The sequence below is a fragment of the Nuphar pumila genome, chromosome 2 (genome assembly GCF_984573655.1).
Source record: "Nuphar pumila chromosome 2, dmNupPumi1.hap1.1, whole genome shotgun sequence".
Classification (NCBI taxonomy): domain Eukaryota; kingdom Viridiplantae; phylum Streptophyta; class Magnoliopsida; order Nymphaeales; family Nymphaeaceae; genus Nuphar; species Nuphar pumila.
In genome coordinates, this window is record NC_143250.1 from 6,525,900 (window position 1) to 6,547,893 (window position 21,994).

The 21,994-nt window shown below is 38.1% G+C and overlaps 1 protein-coding gene across 1 annotated transcript; it reads right to left on the reverse strand.

Annotated features, from left to right (window-relative positions):
* Nucleotides 1-4,062: 4,062 nt before the first annotated feature.
* On the reverse strand, nt 4,063-11,946 carry LOC149844600 (reactive Intermediate Deaminase A, chloroplastic-like). The gene is made up of 6 exons (XM_089994915.1): nt 11,697-11,946; nt 10,889-11,004; nt 10,749-10,793; nt 10,067-10,140; nt 9,935-9,984; nt 4,063-4,311 (listed from the first exon to the last, which is right to left on the reverse strand). The coding sequence occupies exons 1-6, from the start codon at nt 11,884-11,886 to the stop codon at nt 4,217-4,219; spliced, it is 570 nt and encodes a 189-aa protein (XP_089851041.1). The 5' UTR covers nt 11,887-11,946; the 3' UTR covers nt 4,063-4,216.
* Nucleotides 11,947-21,994: the final 10,048 nt, after the last annotated feature.

Below are 21,994 nucleotides of genomic sequence, written 5' to 3' on the forward strand. Positions count from 1 at the left end.
GTTTATTTGGCAAGAGTTGTCAGTGCACTTCACCCTGTGTTGGGGCGCTGCAAGTTTAAAACCTAATGGTAGCTTGTAGCAATTTGCTATTGAAAAAAAATAATGATGATGAATAATGATCTAGTAATCGAGCCTGACTGGTTTAATGGTACTGGGGCACTCGTGCTTGACAGTTTAAAGGTACCTGAGCACTCTGAGTGGGTCTGCAAAATTAATTAAAAAAAGTTTGGTTAACATACCTATTTGAGGTATGAATGATTAGATGTCCACTCCTAATGTGGTATGATTTAAAATTTTTTGAGAACTTGAGTGTCTTTGTGTACTGGGTTCAAATCAGGGGAAAACCCTGACACATCGAGAAATACAAATTAATAAAAGAGCAACCCACTCAGATTCGAGCTTACCTTGGAGAGGGTAGGTGGTATAAAACTCTGAGCGACAACGGCTCGTTGGTCCCCAGTTCTCCAAGTTAGAAGACTCAGACTACCAAATTTGTCCTAAGCGGTAGCTCCATGTTCTTCCGCAGAAGTTAGGGATGCATCATATTTGTGTTGGGCCTTTGGAAGGTTCTCTCGCTTACTGATCGCTCTCTTAGGATTACAGTTTCAGTTAGAACATTCGGGTTAATAAAACACTAATGCATAATAAACCCCCAAATATTCTCTTATGTTACGGTTGCCTTGACCCACGTGTACCTGCGAGATAATTAAAGAAAAACACTAACTCAAAACATCTTGTGTACATAAGTTGAGTAGGGAATTGACAGGTTTGCACTTTAACATATTAATAGTTACTTTTAGCATGTGATTATTTAAATTAGCCTAAAATAAATTTAGTATATTCATGAGTTTGATTTGAATCTGCTATTGTTCACATATGTTAGTTAGATTCTAGAAGTTGTTGTGGTAATACTTTAGTTCATGTTATTTACTTTGCGTTTTTACTTGTCATTAGTTAACTTAACATGAATTAAATTCTTTATTCTTGTGATTGTTGATTTAATCATGTTAGTGCTCATGTATACTAGTTAAAAACTTAAATTGACAATATGCAGTAGTTTAGTCATGTTCAGATTCTCATGCTATGCCTAGTATCATGCCTTATTGTTTGTAATTAAACAAACCCCTTGCATACTTATTACTTAGTATATTTGTTAAATTGATAATATTTACCTACTTAGGTAGTTGTAGTCTAATTCTAATTATCTTACTATTTTTTAAGTGATGAGTAGAGTATTATGAGCGATTGCGGGATGAAGTGCTGGTCGAGATGTTTGATTTATTGTGTTCCCGGGATATCTCAGATTAAATTTCAATGTATTAGAATTTCTGTTACTTGAAAACTCTGATGTCATTATTTATTTAGAATAAAATAAATGTTGTTGCTTGATCATTCCTGTAATGTGCCTGACTGTTTAACTCAATGAAATTGTTGTTTTCGTTGTTACAAAAAAAAATCTCTAAAAATTTGGGTTAAAATTTTGGGGCATTACATACTAAGATGCTGATTTTGAAGGTTCTACTAAGGATTGTCTCTTCGTTTTAGGATTATGTGTTTTTCTTGAATCTTCATTAATCTCTTGAAAGAGTAGAAAACAATGAAGAGTTGCTTTATCTACAGCTGAGATAAAGTATAGAGCAATGATTCAAGATACAACAGAGATTACATGGATTAGATGGCTTCTAGGAAAACTTGATATTTCAATATGTGGGAAAACTATATTGTACTATGACAATATGAGTGTTATTCATACTGCCAAGAATCCAAAGTTTCATTAGAGAACCATGCATATTGAAATAGATTGTCACTTTACTTGGAAAGCATATGAAGATGGAATTATTTTGCTTGAACATGTTGGTTGTAATAATAAATTTTTCGATGGATTTACCAAGAGCCTTTCATTAACGCATTTCAAGACATTCCTCTCCAAACTTGGAATGATTCATCTAGCATCATTCCAAGTTTGAGGGGGAGTATTGAAAAATGAATCTCATGTAATGTTTCTTGTATTTGAGGCCCTTCTTGGGGGTCCGAATGAGCGTCACGCTGGCGCTCATTCGGCTTTTGTGTATGGAAAAATATCTTGGGACCCATGATATTCCTCCGTACACACCCGAACAGCCGAATGAGCGCCAAAATGGTGCTCATTCGGACCCCGAACACGCACCCCGGTGTTCCGGGGGAACATACAACCTGCTCTCAAATCAAAGAGTACTAAGACCACTTATGGGTCAAATACAAGAACACAAAACCTCAAATGGACAAAAAACACATAAAAATATAAATCTTTATTGAGGATATGTGTTTGAGGCAAGCATACCTTGAGAGGGGGAGATCCCCTTTATATGCAAGGAGGCTCAATGGAAATAGAGCTGTTGGGAGCTCCCAACATCTCTATTTGGTCATTTACCAAATCACCTCTATGAAAAGGAGAAATGAAAAAGTATAAAAAAAAATGTGTCCTTAATGGGCTACCCTATTGGGTATTAACCTATATATATATATATATATATATATATATATATATATATATATATATATTCATCCCATACGTATGTGCATCCATGTATGTGAGTACACACATGAATAGACACGCATAACACATACGTATGGGATGAATATTAAGACCTTGCCTAAGCTAATTATGTATCAGCCACGCGCATATATTGTGAATATTAAAGCCCTTGCCTGGGTCAGCTCATTGTGTATCAGCCACTTACATTAAAGCTCTTGTCTAGTCAGTTACCTTTCTCCGTATTTGTTGCTTCTAGACATCATTTCAAAAAAGGGAAAAGAAAAAAATCTTTCCAAAGCATTTCGATCTTAATCCTATAAATTATGTTCATGCAAAAGTTTTTCTGAAAAATTTATGGTCTTACCACTGCTAATTCATGTAAAGTTAGATTTCTGTTACCATGTCAAGCTTACAAATGGATGGACTTGGCTGCTTGCAGGAGGTTGTCTTTTATGAGGAGCCTATAATAGATGGAGAATTTGGTGACGTGAAGGTTGGTATTGCATAACTGCTTGGTAGGAAGGGAATGACCCACATGACTGTGAAGACGGTTACCCTGGTAAGTACGTTTTTAGTGAGATTATTTCTGCTTTTCCATCCCCTTGTTATGGCAACTATTTGTTGTGAGGTCCTTTTGGACGTGAGCAGGAAAATATTTAAGTGGCTAATCACTAAAACATGCATCTTAAATGTTGCAGATGCAGAAACAGAGATTCCTAATGTTTCCCTGAAAGTGAAGCTCCTGATGATAAATGCAAGGAGAAAGAAGGTGCTAATTCTGCAGCTTAGCGACAAGTTACTGATTGTAAAGTCAAAGACACATACTTTGCCCACATTGCCACTGATGGTATAATTAAAGAAACAGGCACTGCCATTGCTATCATTGACATAAAATCTCCTGAAGGTGAAAGCGAAAGTTCAATTTCACTTTATTTTCTTTTACAACTCCAGTGCCCGAAATTTTTGTTACTCTGGAAACAGCTATTTTTCATATTTCTTTTTTGTTTTGATCTCTCCAGGCTTTGACAACAGTTACACATAATAACCAAAAAGTTGAAAGTCATTCTGTCAATAGCTAATAAATTGGGCAGTTTTTATAATTTACTAAAAAATAATATAATAATAATGATCATAATAAAAGATCAAATAGCTAAAAGAGTTCCTGAAAAAGATCACCTACTTGTTGCAATAATGTCTTTCAAACCAATTCTTCTGAAGCACTTTTTTCGATTTATTACTCGAAGAACCCACATATGGGATCGAAGAAGACCTGGTCGTGCTGGCTCAGCTTGCCATACCTACGGTTGTCATCCCAGAGGCACAAAACTCTGAGGCTAGGACCCTCGCCGCCAGGGCCTGTGCTGGGCGTCAGGTTGCACAGGGTGATGCCCACAAGAATCAAACCATGGCTGCCCGTCTGACAGCCAAGGCCCAACCCCACTATGCAAACCTCCTTGGGCTAATTCTTCTGAATCGCTCATGGAGTTTTTTTCCACCAAGACCATGCACGACTGGGACCGTTTTAACCATCCAAAGCTTTCACATGAACAGTATAAAGGTGATGATTACTGGAATTGGTAAATCTAAACACTAGGTACCATAAATGAAGGTGAAAATTCAACAAGACATTGCTAGCTTGTTCATACAGAATTATTAGAACCATGTTTTATAGAACAAGCAACCCAAATTTAAAGCATACTCCTAGAGGGCAGCAATGCACTCAATCTCAATCCTAGCATCCATCGGCAGAGCAGCAACCTGGTATGTTGAACGGGCCGGTGCAGGTGACAGAAAATCTGCATGCATGAAACCATCAACATGTTGACATCAGTGTTCTTTTTCATAACAAGTGGAAGAGGAGGGTCAGAGGAGTTCGAGACAAAATGCACACCGAGTAACTAGGATTGAAGACAAAGCAGCACCAGGATATTCTAGAGCACAAGGAACAACCATAAGCTACTCGAGAAAATAATCTTCCTACATGATCATTCTCATGCAAAGCTGAAGCTGCATAACTGCAGTAGAAATCTTTGACTGTTTCTTATTATAATTGCTACTGCTGATTATCAAATGCTCCTAGTACGGTCTGTTGAGAGAGAATATTTATAGCAAAAGCACATAGAAAGAAAAGGGCAGAAACAATTTGAGTGAATTTATTGTTCTAAATCCCCTACGAGTGCTTCAGTTGATTCTACCCTTCTTATTAAAGACCACTCAAAGTACATCACACACGCACAATTACAGAAGCCTATGGTCATAAAATAAACAGGAAATGAATAAAATACCATGTGAACAAGGTCCGAAAAAATACAACAAATTAAGATACACTACCAAGAAGCTACCAAAAATCTAGACTTATGACAAGAACAAACACTTCAACGCCAGGAAATTCCAATGTTAAATGATGAACCGTCAGTTCATTGGTCATACAACACTATCAAATGGAAGTTCATTTCAGTCGACAACCTGTCTAGATTTTGATAGTATTTTACATAACCTAAAGAACAAAGGAAAGGATTGACTCCCAATAGGATAGAGAAAAGCAGTACAAATTCATTGAGGGTTCTCATATCACGACACGCAGCTCTATGGCCATATATAGACATATAGGAATTAGGTTAAGCTGCTATTTTATTAATGTTGAATTCCTGGTGCACTTGGTGAAAATTTTTCTTCTGCCCGTCTAAATAGACTCGTTCACTTAACCAAAACAAAACTCCTACACTGGCACCTATGTTACAGGGACAGGCCATTTTGGTGGTGTGTCTCCCATGACACGAGTGGACACGTGGGCACGGACATTGACACATACAGATTATTTTAATATTTTTAATGATCTTAAGTATTATTTCAATAAAAACCCAATTTTTAATATTAAAGTATCAAAAAATATAGTTTTTATTTATTAAAAAATTCAAAAATTCCGTATCCTCGTGTCCAGTTTTTCAAAAGAAAATCAAACTTGCATGTCAAGTCCGCGTCACGTGCCCTCGTGTCAATGTGTCTTTGTGACATAGAATGACACTAATGTCAAAGACATGATTTTTGGCCAACTAGGCTTGATATTATAATTTAGCCATGCCTCTCATAATTCTCAAGTTAGCAAACAAGTGTATCTTTCAACAGAAAAAAACATAAACATACTTGTAATTGGTAGCAAGCAACATGAGCTTGTAGATAGCTTCCCATCTAACTTATAAGAACCTTTCTAATGTGTGAAACTAAATCATATTTGCAAAGATGACAATACAAGATGTAAAGCATATGCATACACATTGATGTGATCGGATTGATAAGAACCAAACACACTATTTAAAACTAAATAATAGATAAATTCTATGAATTTGCTTCAACGTATGCAGATCTGCACACCCGATAGTAACAAACTACTCTTACAACACAAGTTGAGCACTAGGGGTGTATTTTCTTCTCACGGAAGAGGGTGCTGCGCTATGTCACACGGACTCGGCTAGGAAGATGCCGCACCCGAGTCGACACGCCCCGACACGGGTGCGGCTTAGGATACGACCCAGACTCGGTCAACGTTAAGTCGGACTCGATCAACGAGTTGAGGCCAATTCTGTCCTCATTTGGACTCGGTCAATGTTGACCGAGTCCAAAAATGTCCATTTTTAAAATATGTTTTGGATCTGGGTTGGGTCTGGATCTGGACCCGACCTAGATCCAAATTTTCTTTCGAACCCTAAAAGGGGTTTACGACAGGGGGAGGGGCTTACCCTGTCGATTTTGCCTCCCCCCATCCCCTGCAGCTTCCTCACACCTGCGATCCACTCTGACGACCGTAGCCGCAGGCGATGCCAGCCATTGTCTCCCCCTTTTCTCCGTCAACAGGTATGCCCCCCATTCCCACTCTCTCCTCTTCATCCGGCAGGAGGCTCCCCCTTCCATAGTTTCTGACAGGTGGTGGAGCCCCTTGCCTCCGCCCCCTGTCGGAAAAAAAAAATGAGGCAGGGTGCTCCGCCCCTGCCTCGTTCTCATTTTTCGGCAGCCCCCCCCCTTCCCTGAACCCTCTGCTCGCAGAAGAGGGGTCCCTGTGCCTCCGATTCACAGAGGAGGGGCTCGGCCCCTCCTCGTTTCCCATTTGTCTGGTAGGGGTAAGAAGGAGGAGTGGGGGTAGGAGGGGCTCGGCTGACAGGCCGAGCCTTGCCCCATCGGACAGAAGGGAAACGAGGAGGGGCTCGACCTCTCCTCGTTTCCATTTTGTTCGGCAGGTGTAAGAAGGAGGAGTGGGGGAAGGAGGGGGGTCGACTGACAGGCCGAGCCGAGCCCCTCCTCGTTTCCCTTCTGTCCGGCGGGGCAAGGCTCGACTCGACTCAGCCTGTCAGTCGAGGCCCCTCCTTCCCCCACTCCTCCTTCTTACACCTGCTGGGCACCCCTACCATAAAAAATAACGAGGCAGCGGGCTCTGCCCCTGCCTCGTTCTTATTTTTCGACAGCCCCCCCCCCCCCTCCCTGCACCCTCTGCTCGCAGAAGAGGGGCTCGGCAAGGTTCAGCAGGGGCTTGAATTAGAAGATTCTATTTTATTTACTTATTTTCTTTTCAGTTTTCACTTTTCAGATATAATGGCAAGTTCTAGCAGTAGTGTCAATACATTTGGTTCAAGTTTTAACCCTGAAATAGAAGATTCTCAACCACTTTGGAGGCTTGTGGCAAAAGGGCTAAAAGCTAGTGGTGGTGGTGGGAATGTGCAGTTTCATTGTAATCTATGTAAGACTGTTTTCACAGGTTCTTATACGCGTGTGAAAGCACATCTTTTACATATTCGTGGTTAAGGAATTAGGGCATGTTCTGGGGTTGACAAAGACATGTTAAAGCAATTAAAGAAAGAACAAGAGGAAGCTAAAAAGAAGAAAATTGCAAAGATCAGAAATGATTCGATTAATTTGTCTTTTCCTATTGCTAGTGATATACAAGAAGAGCTTTTAAAAAAAAGAAAGATGGAAAGCAATAAAAAAATACAAGCGTCATTCAAAAACATGGCAAGAGTAGAAATTGATAAAAATATTGGTCGATTCTTTTACTCAAGCTCAATTCCTTTTAATGTAGCTAGAAGTTCATACTGAAAAGATATGATTACATCTTTGGCTAATTGTAATTTGAGTGGTTATGTGCCTCCTAGTTCAGAAAAACTAAGAACAATCATTCTTGCAGAGGAAAAAAATAGAATTTAAGACTTGTTAGAGACCCAAAAATTTGCATGGAAACGACATGGAGTGTCGATTGTTTTTTATGGGTGACTGATATACAAAGGCGACCACTGATAAACTTCATTGCTTACTCACTTAATGGGCCAATCTTTTTGAAAACTGTTGATGCATCTAGAGAGTATAAAGATGCTGAATATTTAAAGAGATTATTTGTCGAAGTGGTAAAAGAAGTGGGTGAAGAAAGTGTGGTGCAAATCATTACTGACAATGCTTTAGTTTGCAGTCGTGCAGGAATGAATTTGGCAAGTGAAGATATATATTCACATATTTTTTGGACTCCTTATGCAACACACAGTTTAAATTTGACACTTAAGAGTATATGCAATCCATCAAAAGATGATGCACATGCACATGAAATGTGCTTATGGATTGAGGAAATAGAGCATGATGTTCGAAATATTAGAAATTTTGTTGTAAACCATCATCATGCCCTTTTATATTTAATAGGCATTCTGATCTCAAGTTACTGAAAGTTGCTGAAATTTGTTTTGCTTCTCTTATTGTTATGATGAAAATAATTAAGCAACTCAAGAATGCATTGATGATGATGGTGGCTGATCAAGATTGAGATTTTTATCGTACTGAAGATGATGTCAAGGCTCAAGCTATCAAAAAATGCATCTGTGATGATTTTTGGTGGGATAAAATTACATATTTTGTTGAATTTACAGAGCCTATTTGGGATATGTTGACAGAGATGTACCCATGCTTCATAGAATTTATGAAATGTGGGACAATATGATTGAAAAAGTTCAAAGTATCATTTTTAAACATAAGAAGAAAGTTATTGCACTTGATGATTCAGAATTTTACAATCATGTACATTCAGTTTTAGTGAGAAGATGAGATAAAAGCAATACACCTTTGCATTGCATGTTGCACTCTCTCAATCCAAAATACTACGCAAAAAAATGGTTGACAACAGGTGTTGGTCGTGTTTCTCCAAATGAAGATCCTGAGATATCAAAAAATAGAATGATATGTTTGAGAAGACTTTTTAATGATCCTCACATGTTTAAGGTTGTAAATAGTGAGTTTGACAAGTTTTCTACTGGGATATTTGATTCTTTAGCAGCACTCGTGGCAAGGGACGAGGAAAATCCCCTTAATTGGTGGGCAACATATGGATAAGAGACACCAAATCTGCAACGTCTTGCAATGAAGTTGTTATCCCAACCTGCTACATCATCTTGTTGTGAAAGAAATTGGAGTACATATGCTCAAATTCACAACATTAAAAGAAACAAACTCACTAGTAAAAGAGCAGAGGATTTGGTTTATGTTCACTCTAATCTGCGATTAATTTCTCGCCGCACCAAAGAAGAGTATAAGTACTTTTTTTTCTTTGTATTCAAAGTTTGTATTTAAATATTTGTATTCAAAGTTTTAAGTTAGATACTATTATAGTCATTTTTTGATGCAATTGTGGACCATCCAAGAATTGGGATGTAAATCCAGAAGATTTTGACTTGGAGGGAGAACATAATTTGCATACTCTCAACATGGACTACATCGATCCTGTTCTTCCCTCAAATTCAGACGATGAGGCAAATTTATGATAAGTTTTGTTGTTTATCACACTCATAAGCTTCTTTATGTGTTATATTTTGGTAAGTTTGTGTTGTTAAAAATTGTTTTTTTATTTTTTTTTTAAAATTTACAATCTTTATGTGTTAATTTATTGTTATATATATATATAGCCGAGTCCCCGTGTCCGAATTTTTTGAAATTGCGCCGCACCCGTGTCGCACCCGCACCCATGTGACATAGGTGTTGCGGCTTCTGCTGAAAAGGAATTGGACCCCCCCCCCCCCCAAACCGAAACCGTTTCCGCTGAAAAGGGGGGCCCAGCGTGTATTTCGGGCTCCCTTTCCTCGCGGAAAGGGACCCGATGTTTTTTTTATCACTATGGGCCCCACAGAAACACATGCCCATCAATGTGTTTCCGCAGAAAGCTCCCACTTTCTGTGACAAGCAAACACACCCTAGAGCTACGTCAGAGTTTAATGAGGAAACTACTTTATACTAGAGCTTCCATGTATTTATTTCACGCATACAGAAATTACATAAACTGATCCATCATCTAACTGAAAGCTATATGCATTTGAAAATGAAGTTCGGTAATACAAACCATAACATATAAAAAATGTAATCAAAGAATGCACATCTGATATCACCATATATACTCACATCTTGCATAGATTTCATTAACTTTCTTAAAGTCCTTCAAATCAGCCAACCTGCCAAGGAAATGATTCTAAGTTAAAATTTGAGCTTTATCCTGCTGAATCTAATTAACAAACATCCTATGCATAAACATACATAATTGTTGTCTTAACAACAGAAGAATAGTTGATGCCACTTGCTTCTAATATTGCACCCATATTCTTTAATACCTGCAAAAATTTAGAATGTTTTGTGTTATAGTCCCAACTGCACCCAGCAAACAGGAGAAAACCATAATTTCTAGTAAATGAATGCTACAAACTTTTCACACCTTATCCACTATCAAACTTACAAACTTTTCAAATCTTTCTTTTTTGTCCCTTCTCTTTTGCAAGAAAAAACAGAGTAATAGATACCTGATTCCAGTTTATACAACTACTAAAGTATGAAAATGAACACAAATGCTTTAGTCTGAATTTTCACTAAGTGGTTTAATGCAAGAATGATGCCACTGAAATGCATGCAGTAAGGATTCACAATGTATTATTCTGTTGGGAGCTGTAGATATAGGAACAATCTTGAAACAAGGCTTTTCCCATGCTTCATCTTCTTCATGAATCAAACAAAAGTTTCCCCACACATTAGAAATGGAGAAGTTTAAACCAACAGTAGCCTAAACATTATCAAAGCACACATAAATCAACTACAACAACAACAACAACTACAACTACGCCTTCATCCCAAAACAATTGGGGTCAGCGATAGCACACATAAATCAACTGTTATCAGAAAATTGACAGATTGGTTTCCATCATTGGGTTTGTTGGCAATGATTCACCTGCTCTGTTTGATCTTCAATGCTATCAGATACAAACTTCCCCGTCTGCACCCATGTATTAAACTCATTAATGCAGCTAAAAGATGATAATAACATAGTAACTTATTTTTCGCCTCCATTGAGGACAAGTGCAAACAAACCTCAGGGACAAGTCCCAAGACCCCAGATACAAAAAGAAGGTTATTAGCCTTGATCGCTTGAGAATATGGGCCAAGGGCTGCAGGTGCCTTTTCTGTTTGAACAGCCTCCTTTTTACCTGGCAGCAAGATCAGCACGAAAAATTTATTACCACAATATGGGAACAATTTTTTGCCAAAATATATCTAATTTGAAACTGTCACACTAGCATGATGCAGAACAACTCCTTTCAAAACTAAAGACGAGAGAGAGAGACGCGAAGGTCACAAATCATTAGATTTTCCCGTAACTAAGACAGAATCCATCCAACATTTTAAGCTAGCAAGTAGCAACCAAAGATTGATCTTCAACCGCAGCGTCTAACATGTATCACCTTCCATGAGCCTCAATCAAAGGCAAGCAAAAACCTAGAAAATTTGGGAGCAGAAAATCCCCCATCATAGTTGGCGTTGACGATGATTGTTATATGATTTCCTCCAAAAGTACCAAAACCATGTATAGAAACAAGCAAGAGGCCGATTGCACTTCCCTTTATATACGCTTTAATATAAAAGGTCACCCCATGAGCAAAAATCAATGGCACGGCCAAATTAATCAAAAACAACGCATACCCATTTCACAATCACGGGAATAATCAAGAACTAACGCACACCCATTTCACAACCACGGGAATAATCAAGAACGCATACCCATTTCACAATAAGGGAAATAATCAACATCTAACGCATACCCATTTCACAATAATGGGAATAATCAACATCTAACGCATAGCCATGTGATAAAAAAGGGTGGAGAGAGAGAGGGGCAAACCGCTGGCTACGGATGTGCTAAGAGAAGCAAATGGGGTCCTCTGAGATGGGGATTTGGCCAAGAACTTGCCGCCGGCGACGGAGATACAGCACAGGCCGGCGCAACGAGCAACGCCGAGAGGTGACTTCCGGCACAACCCTCTCAGGTCGATTGCAGGCATAGTCATGGACCTCCCCACACACCACGCCATGACTCTCTCTCTCTCTCTCTCTAGTCCAAACTGCCAGTCATCGGATTCTTTTCTCTTGGGAGACGAAGGCCCCCCAGGCCCCAGTCACGCCCTGATTGGCTGCTTCCTACGTGACAAATATCGCCAATATCTTGAAATTATCGCGAGGCCAATACATTAACTAGCTACTTGTTATTTTTAAATATCGCCCATTTTAAGAAGATCGTATTCCCTTAGCTTTATATTAACACCAGGAAAGTACCTTATTATATTTTCCTACTTTTCATATACCAATATTTTCCCAGGATTTTACATAGAAAAGGAAATTTTAATTTATCGCGAGATTTTCTGAAGAACGGGATTTTATGATACTGCTGACCACTGAGAAATAGTGATGTCAATGAATCGGATTTTATCTGATATTCGAATTCGATTCCGTTTAGTTGCATTTGGTATGCCAAAACCATATCCCATTACAATCGGATGTGGATATGTTTTGAATTTTAGCTACCAAATTTGATAATTATCCAAATTTGATGGATATCCGAATCCATTTACATGTAAAAAAATGGATCTGGCATGAGATTTTCACCATCCGAATTTGAATCCGTTTAACCAACATCTTAGTCCAAAATGGTACTGGCCACATCCAATCTGAATCCGAACCGTTTACATCCCTACTGAGAAATAAAAGGACTGTGCCCCCACCAAACCGTGGGGTCCGGGGTCCGTCAGAGTCACACGTTGACTCGGTTGAGTTGAATTGCTAGGTCTGCCAAGACTTGATTGAGCAGACCAAAGTCGGTTCTCAAGCCTTGGATGGGTCGGTCTCCGTCTTGACTTGGGTTAGCCCATGCAAACTGTGCCGATCTGACCCAAGCTAGTCCCTCCTTGGATTTGACAGGTACAACCATTTTAAAGCGTCGATTCACTCACCCAAGCTCTTGTTTAACTTGATTGGAAGTGGAAGCAAGCCTGAACTTAATCGAAACCAATGCCACAAATCTAGTCCAAGGAAAATCTTACCATATTTTAAAAAAAAACTGTTTTTTCTCAAAAAAATACAAAACTGTATAGCTAATATAAAAAAACAAAAAATGGTCATACTGTCCTCTAAAAATGGTGCGTTATCGCAACCCATAAATATGCAAAAGTTCTCCCATGTCCAAAATTATTGATTATTGACTTGTTTAGGACCATTTCACCATTCACAACATATTTGTGCATACTTCTTGACGTTTACACAAATATATTGTGAACCTTCTGATGTTTGGGAAAATATGTTGCGAACCTCTTGATGTTTGTACAAATATTTGTGTGGACTACTTGACATTCACACAAATATATTGCAATATAGTGTGAACCTTCAAATATATTTGTTTGGACCTCGTAACGTTTGCACAGATATGTTGTGAAACTTCGAATATAGTTAAAATCACTAAAGATATTTACAATATATTTGTGTGGATCTCTTGACGTTCACATAAATATGTTGTGAACCTCCGAATATGGTTAAAATCACCCAGGCGATTAACAACATATTTGCGCAGACTTCCTCAAGTGCGCATAAATATATTGCGAACCTCTGACTGCTATTAAAATCACTTAAGAGATTTGCATAATATTTGCATAGACCTCTTGGCGTTCACACAAATATGTTGTGAACCTCCGAATATGGTCAAAATTATCGAGGAGATTCACAACATATTTGTGTAAACCTCTTCACATTCGCTTAAATATGTTGCAAACCTTCAAATATGGTCTAAATCACTGAGGAGATTCACAACATATTTGTGCAAGCCTTCTCACGTTCACATAATTTTGTTGTGAACATCTGAATATGGTCAAAATTATCGAAAAGATTCGCAATATATTTGCACATAGCTCTTCATGTTCGCACAAATATGTTGTGAACCTCCGAAAGATGAGACTCACTGAGAAGATTTGCACTTGCTATAACCTTTTATTCTTATTTGTGTAGATCTTCCAATATTTTCACAATTATCATGTGAACCTCTGAATATGATAAAAATCAGTGAGAAGATTCACATGATTATTGTGCAGACATGTCGACATTCACTCAAATCACCCAAAAATCACAAAGAACTAAAGGAGATTCATAATATATTTGTGCAGATCTCTTGGCGTTCACACAAATATGTTGTGAACCTTTAAATATGGTTAAAATCACTTAGGAGATTCACAACATATTTGTGCAGACCTTCTCAAGTGCGCATAAATATATTGTAAACCTTCGAATGCTATTAAAATCATTTAAGAGATTTGCATAATATCTGCGCAGACCTCTTGATGTTCACACAAATATGTTATAAACCTTTGAATACGGTTAAAATTATCAAGGTGATTCACAACATATTTACACAGACATCATCATGTTCGCTTAAATATGTTGCAAACCATCAAATATGGTCTAAATCACATAGGAGATTTACAACATATTTGTGTAGGCCTTCTCACGTTCACACAAATATGTTGTGAACCTCCGAATATGGTCAAAATTATCGAAAAGATTCACCACATATTGCCCCAGACCTCTTCATGTTCGCACAAATATGTTGTGAACCTCCGAAAGATGAAACTCGAGAAGATTTGCACTAGCTAGCTACAACCTTTTGTTTTCATTTGTGCAGATCTCCCAACATTTGCATAATTATTATGTGAACCCCCAAATATGGTAAAAATCATTGCGAAGATTTGATCTGCCATGTTGACATTCATATAAATCACCCAAGAATCATAAATAATTGGAGGATAAAACACAATTAGGGTTCTCTCGATGAGCAAGGAGAGTCAAAAAATAAAAAAATACAAGTATTTATACGAGTTTGAAATCATGCGACTATAAACTTTTATAGGTTCATAAGATATTGTATGAGAATGTCAAAAGGTTCCCGTAAATATCATGTGAATCTCCTTTGAAAACTATCATTGGTGGGCAGGGAAGAGTACTCGTGAACTTTTTACAATGCAAACACTGAAACAACCACGGTTAACACAACACCTCTCGGCCGTAACAGGATATCTAAACCCGAACAGTGGGTTTTCATCGTGATGAAAATATCTAAACCGGAACAGTGGGCTTTCATCGTGATTAAAAAAAGAAGAAAAAATGGTACCACAATTTGAGAGCAAAACTCAATTCGAAGTTCAAATGTGTCAATATAATAGATCCATAGACAGAGATCGAAGATTCCCCATTCGAGAGGCTTATCAAAATTAGGAAGCTTATTAGAATTAAGATCGTTTACCAACGGACTGCCTTTTATGAGATAACTTTTCGTTATTATTTCTTTTTATTTTATTTTTATATAATTGATGCTTAATTTTCATAATTTTTTCACATATTCTCATTTTGTTGTTGTGTTTTGGTATCCCTATGCAAGCTTCAAGAGTTACGTTTGGCAGCCTCATCAGCAACACAGAGATGATTCAAACTGTACTCCATCTCGACGTTAAACCCAACTCCCATACCCCTTTTTTCATAACAAGGCGAAATCACTTTATGGTTCAGACTACCCATTATAGGCTAAGAGATGTCACCTTGACCATGACCCTGTTTTGATGTCCACAAAGCAAAGCTCCACGAGTACTCTTAATCATAAAATATTTGCCTTGGTCTACTTACAGAATATGATTCTGCAATTGAATGTATTATACTTTATGCTCTAGCTGAAAGATCCCTACCCCAAATCAGTCTGGCTTGAAATGGTTGAGTTGGTGGTTGACATAAACTTTACCTAGCAATGTAGGTTGCTTAGAGTTCAGAGCCATAAATCAATCAAACTTGTTGACTCATTGACTTTGCAGGACTTAAATTTTTTTTATAGGCAAGCTAGGATTAGAACAACACCCCGCCCCATGTGGCAGAGGGATTTGATCATGGGCCTTCAGCTTGACACAAGACCCTGCTTACCACATGGGATACCACCTCGATGGTTTGCAAGACTTAATTCTTTCATCAAGAATCTTCTAATATTTAGACAAGAAAAAAAACAATATCTCTCTTTTGTTATGTCTGTGTTTTGCTAATTGTGAAGTGGAGAGCCAAGAATGTGAGAGGCAGAGAATTCTCGATGTGCATTAGGAAAACTCTATCTGGTACATATACACAAGTGCCTCTGTATTGGGACTGGCTCTTGATAAGGAATACACAGACAATTCCTAAAAATATGACGTGCATACTATATAATGTAACAACATTTGACTCTATCCTAATGAGAGAGGCTATCATCATGAGAGATTATCTAAGCCACACAACTCAACACTCCTCCTCAAACTGGAGAGTGAAGGTCAAGAACACCCAGTTTGCTCGTCAAGTATGAAAACTGATCTTTACCCAAAGCTTTTGTAAAGAGGTCAGCGACCTGGTCCTTCGACTCGATGAACTTCATTTTAATGACCCCTTTGAGTAATTTTTCTCGAACAAGATGACAATCAATGCCAATGTGTTTTGTCTTCCCCTGAAAGACAGGGTTGGCAGCAATTGCATTGTTGCCTGATTATCACACATAAGGTCTGCAAAAAGTGATACATTTACTTTAAGATCTTTAAGCAGATAAGTCAGCTAGATTATCTCACATGTTGCATTAGTCATTACACGGTACTCAACCCCTGTGGAGGATCGTGAAACAACATTTTGCTTTTCCCAAAACTGGACTATCTTCCAAGTAAATACAATACTCGGTGGCTGCTTTTCGAGTCTCTGAGCAACCCACCCTATCTGAGTCACAGTATCCTCCGATGTGTAGCTCTAACATAGCAGACAAAGATCACTCTTAAGGCTGCCTCTAAATGTGGTTTTCTCGGTGTCTGCATGAATCTACTAAGCATGTGAACTGCATACATAGTCGGGGCAAGTGACGGTCAGGTATATCAGTCAATCAACAAGTCTCCTGTAGACTGACAGATCCCGTAACAACTCACCATCAGTGGTTGTCAATGTAGTTTGTGAATCAAATTGTTTGTCAAATTTGTTTCAAATTAAATTATTCTGCTTTGAAATGTTATCACAGGTTTAACCAGATGTATCAAGCAGGAGATGTTTCACAAGTTCTTGCTGCAATGGCTATCTCCAACAATCAGGACCATGCTTGGTTTGGTTTTCTGACACGGGTGCGAACTCTCACATAACTACTGATCCATGTAACCTCAAAAATCTCATTAGATACACTACAAGAAACCTGTGGATTAACGACGACCTAAATCTGCCGCTAATCCGACGCTAAATAATTTTAAGACAGATTAACGTCAGATTAGCGATGAATAACTTTCATCGTGAATTTTTCGATGCTAAGTAGTGCCAGAACTTATCCGACGTTACTTTCGTCGCTAATTTGTGATGGATTAACGACGTACATGATCCATCGCGAGTCCTTTGCTATTTTAAATTAGAGATGGATAATATTTGTTGCTTTTAAAAAAAAATAAAAAAAAATTGCTCTCTGTCGGTGCGTTCTCCGACAGGGAGCAATTTTTTTTTGCACAGAACCGTCACGTTCCTGCGTCAGGACACTCTTCCGCAACGAGCCAGTCACGACTGGAGAAGGGGTCGTAGTGGAGACGGGATCCAGCGACGGAGAGACGGGACGGGCAGTGGAGACTGGCGAGGGGCACCGCCAGGAGGAGCGGTCAAGGCAGGCGGCGTAGCCAGGGTTGACAGGGGAGAACTTCTAGGAGGCATCGAGCTGGACGACGACGCGGAGGATGGAGGTGTCGTTGATGCCCGAGCAGGAGGAGACGGGGATGAAGGGATCGCTGCAAAGCGGAACGCAATCCGAGATGGAGCAGGGACCGCCAGAGTCGGTAAGGATGCTGGCATTAATGGCGAGGATGTAGGCCATGGTGAGGAACATGGTCGTCCCCACTCTGATCTCGGTGGTGAAGCTGGACCTGTGCTCCTCGAGCTTGAAGTAGCGGCCCACCCTGCTCCTGCCCACGCCGTGGTTCAGCCGGCTCAATGCCCTCTTCCAACTGCCCTCTGTGGTGCGAGAGGCCACTGCGCGTCGTCAGAGGAAGGACGGGGCTTCTGGCATCCTGAGAAGCGCCTCAGGTGGGGACGATTTAAATCGAACGGGGGGGGGGAAATGGAGGGAGGGAAAATTTTGAACGAGGGGAGGGAAAATTCCATGCCTTAGGTGGGACGGTTTAAATTGAAAATTAGCGACAAAATTAGCGAGGGAATTTTTCTGTCGCTAATTAGCGACAGATTAACAATTGAAAAATTCCTTCATTAATTCCGTCGCTAATTAGCATTTTTGTAGTGTTTTAGCGACGAAAAAATGTTGTCGCTAATCCATCACTGATTCGCAATGGATTTAGCGATGAAGATGTTTTCGTCGCTAATTTTGCAAATATTTCGAATGTTAGCGACAAATAGTTTTCTCTCGCTAATCTATTGCAAATTTGCGATGAAAAAAATCCGTCGCAAGTTGCCGTCGCTAATTAGCATTTTTCTTGTAGTGATATAAGGGTCTTGAAAAATTATGGCTGGGAATGAAAATAAGTTAGATATAACTCATATTGGTTCAGCTACTATTAAGGTTAATAACAACAAGCTCAACCATGATAATGTTTTGGTAGTTTCAGAAATTAAAAAGAATTTATTGTCTGTGAGTCAGCTAACAATAAACCAGTTATTGATTTTTGAGTTCTATGTTGATCATTTTGTGATAAAAGACAGGGAAACTAGATAACATCAAGGTATAGGAGTAGTGATTTATTTGTGTTTGGACCATCAAATAAGGAGGTTTTCTTCTCCAATAGACAAAGAGTCACCAACAAGAAAATATGGCATCAACCTTTGGGACACCCAAACATAAATACTATTGACTTTTTTCATAGAAAGAATCTCATTTCAGTTTCTACTTGTTTGAATAATGGCATTTACACCAGTTGTGCTATGGCAAAATCTAGTAAACTTTCATTTCATGCTTCTAATTCTATTGGTGTCGATCCATTTGAGAAAATCCATTGTGATTTATGGGGGCTTGCTCTAAAAAACTCTATTCAGGGATTTAAATATTATGCCATCCTCATTGACGATTGTACACATTTTATATGGTTATACCCATTAAAACAAAAAAACTGAATTTTCTTAAAAATTCATGGAATTTCATAAGATGATGTCAAACAGATTTTAGAAAAATATAAAGGTGTTTCAATCTAATGGTGGGGAGTTCTTTGGTGATATATTTTAAAAGTATTTAATGGATCACGAGATCCATCATAGCATCTCATATCCATGAATGCTCGAACAAAATGTACGGGTTGAAAGGAAACATTATAGCACAATTGAATTGGGATTAGCCATGATGTTTCATGCTAGAGTTTCACAAAAATATTGGCTTCAAGCTTTCGGGACTGTTGTTTGCCTCTTGAACATATTACCAACCACATCTCTAAATATGACATCGCCCTATAAAAAACTTGTTGACAAACATCCTAACTATACCTATCTGCGTATATTTAGCTCTCATTGTTTTCCCCATCTCCGAGATTATAACAAAACCAAATTTGATGACAGGTCATTGACTTGCATATTTATGGGATATAGTGAAAGTTCTAAAGGGTATCAATGTTTGTATCCTGAAACAAGGTGCTTCTATATCAGCTGACATGTCATATTTGATGAATATTTGTTTCCATTTAGTGAAATATGAACTCTGAAAAAAATGGCGAGTTGTTTTTTTATCAAATTTTAGATTCAAATTTGATGGATGATGATGGGTATGAGCACTAGCTTTCTTTGATTCCAGCTAAATTGGACTATAAAATCTTGACATCTGTAACTGAACCACAAGAACTTTCACAATCTTTCATACGAAACTGCTGACTCAAATATTTTTTCAATTCTAAAATGGTTGTATCATTGTTTTCTGCTATCACCAGATCATATACATATACCAATATTGCTACAAATATGTTCCCTTTGGATTATGTGACCAAAGAATAATCGGCCTTGGATTGAGAAAATTAGTATTGGATAAGAGTGGTGGAAAGCTTAGAGAACCATTTTTTGGGAGCTTGCTTGAGGTCATATAGAGATTTATTTAGTTTGCAAACTATGTTCTCCCCCTATTTTGCAATTTCTGAAGGAAAATCTATGTAGGCATCTTCATTTAAATCACCATAAAGGAATGCATTATGCACATCTATTTGATGAAGAGCCAGCCCAATTATTTACTGTTGCAATATCTAGTAGACACCTGGCAAAGATCAACTTAGCCATAGGAGCAAAAATCTCATGATAATCAAAGCCTTATTGTTAGGAGTAACCTTTTGCAACAAGGTGAGCCTTATATCGTTGAACGAAGCCATCAAATCAATATTTCACTTTGTATATCCATTTGCATCCAACCAGTTTCACTCCTGCAGGAAGTAAAGTAACTGACCAGGTATTGTTCTCTTCTAAAGCTTGCATTTTCACACTCATGACATCATGCCAACAGTCCTTTTGTATAGCTTGTTGGAAGGAGGTGGGCTCAGTGATAACATAAATGTCTAACAAGAATTTTTGATGAGAGGATGAGAACTTTTGAAAAGAGACACAATTGATCAATGGAAACTGTGTACCTTTTAGATCTTATGTCGAAGAGAGGACAAAACGGGATTCAGATTGAGCATTTGTACAGTAAAATTCTCTAAACATGATGGATGGACGTTTTTCTTTTACAGACCATCGAAGAGAGCTTTCTGTGGTGTCCAAATTTAAGACAAGTTGTTTGTTTTCTTCTGAGAAAGTCAGGTTTTCAGGAATAGGGTTAGGATGTTGGTGAGGTTCAGATTCTTGTTCCATGGAAGAATCATGTATTGGTGCAGGGATTAGCAAAACAACTTAATTGGTTTCCTCATTTATCATATGGTAAGGAAAGATTGACTCATGAAAAATAACATGTTGATTGGTGAACACCGAATTAGATTCTAAATCAAACATTGTATAGGCTTTTTGTCCAAACAGATAGCCTATGAAGACACATTTCTTAGCCCTTGGGTCAAATTTAGATTTGAATTTATTTGTGTTAGTCACATAACACAAACACCCAAAGACTTTGAGATGGTGATACGTGGGTTTTTTATTAAATAAAATCTCATACGGTGTTTTCCCACCCAGTCATGGTATGAGAGTTCTATTTATGAGATATGTTGTCATTAAATCACAATCTCTCCAAACCTAGAATGGTAAGTTTGATTGAAGCACCAGTGCCCTTGCTACTTCCAGCAAGTGCCTATGTTTGCATCCAACTACACCGTTCTATTGAAGAGTTGACACACAACTATGTTGATGGTAAACTCCTTTTTCTTCAAAAAAACATTGGACATCATGAGAAAAAAAAATTGATCCATTGTAAGATCTAACAAATTTAATTTTACATTGAAATTGGCTTTGAATCATATTGAAATTTTTTTCAAAAGATATTTTGTTTCACTTTTATGACACATTAAATATATTCATACGCACGGTGAAAAATCATCAACTATGGTGAAGAAATAATGTGCTCCACTCAAAGAACTTTGTGAGTAGGGTCCCCAAAGATCAACATGCACGAGATCAAATATTTTATTAGTAGAAATCTCACTGAACCCAAAAGGAAGTCTAGTTTGTTTGGCTCAATGACATGCATCACAATAACACAAATGTTCTGCAAAAATTTTAGAATCATAGTTCAAAAATAATTTCATACGAATAGATGAGGGATGACCTAGACATTGATGCCAAGTATTAAGTTGAATCACAGGAGAGGATAATGATGCAACAATGGGGCTTGATACTTTTAGCATGTATAATCTATCTCGTTCCTCACCCGATCCAATCTTTGTATTCAATATAAGGTCCTGAATAATACAAGAGTCATAGAAGAAAGTAACTGAACAATTCAAAGATTTGGTTAACTGACTAAGATGAGATTAAATTTAAATAAAGGAATAGGCAAAACATTTGTGATAGAAATAACATCTGAAATTTTTACTAGCCCTGGTGAAATGCTCCAACGAATGAACCGTTGAGAAGTTTAATATGAACATTAGATGCTTCAGGTTTATTAAAAAATTGTGAGGATGACACAATATGGTCACTAATTGCTCCAAAATCAATAATCTAAGAAGCATAAGA

Excerpts from the sequence above, each read along its gene's own strand:
- LOC149844600 (XM_089994915.1), bottom strand. The coding sequence starts at position 11,886 with ATGGCGTGGTGTGTGGGGAGGTCCATGACTATGCCTGCAATCGACCTG. Across the intron at positions 10,141-10,748 it reads TTGAAGATCAAACAGAGCAG|GTATTAAAGAATATGGGTGC; the intron begins GTGAATCATTGC and ends AAATTTTTGCAG. Across the intron at positions 4,312-9,934 it reads TAATGAAATCTATGCAAGAT|ATTTTCTGTCACCTGCACCG; the intron begins GTGAGTATATAT and ends TCATGCATGCAG.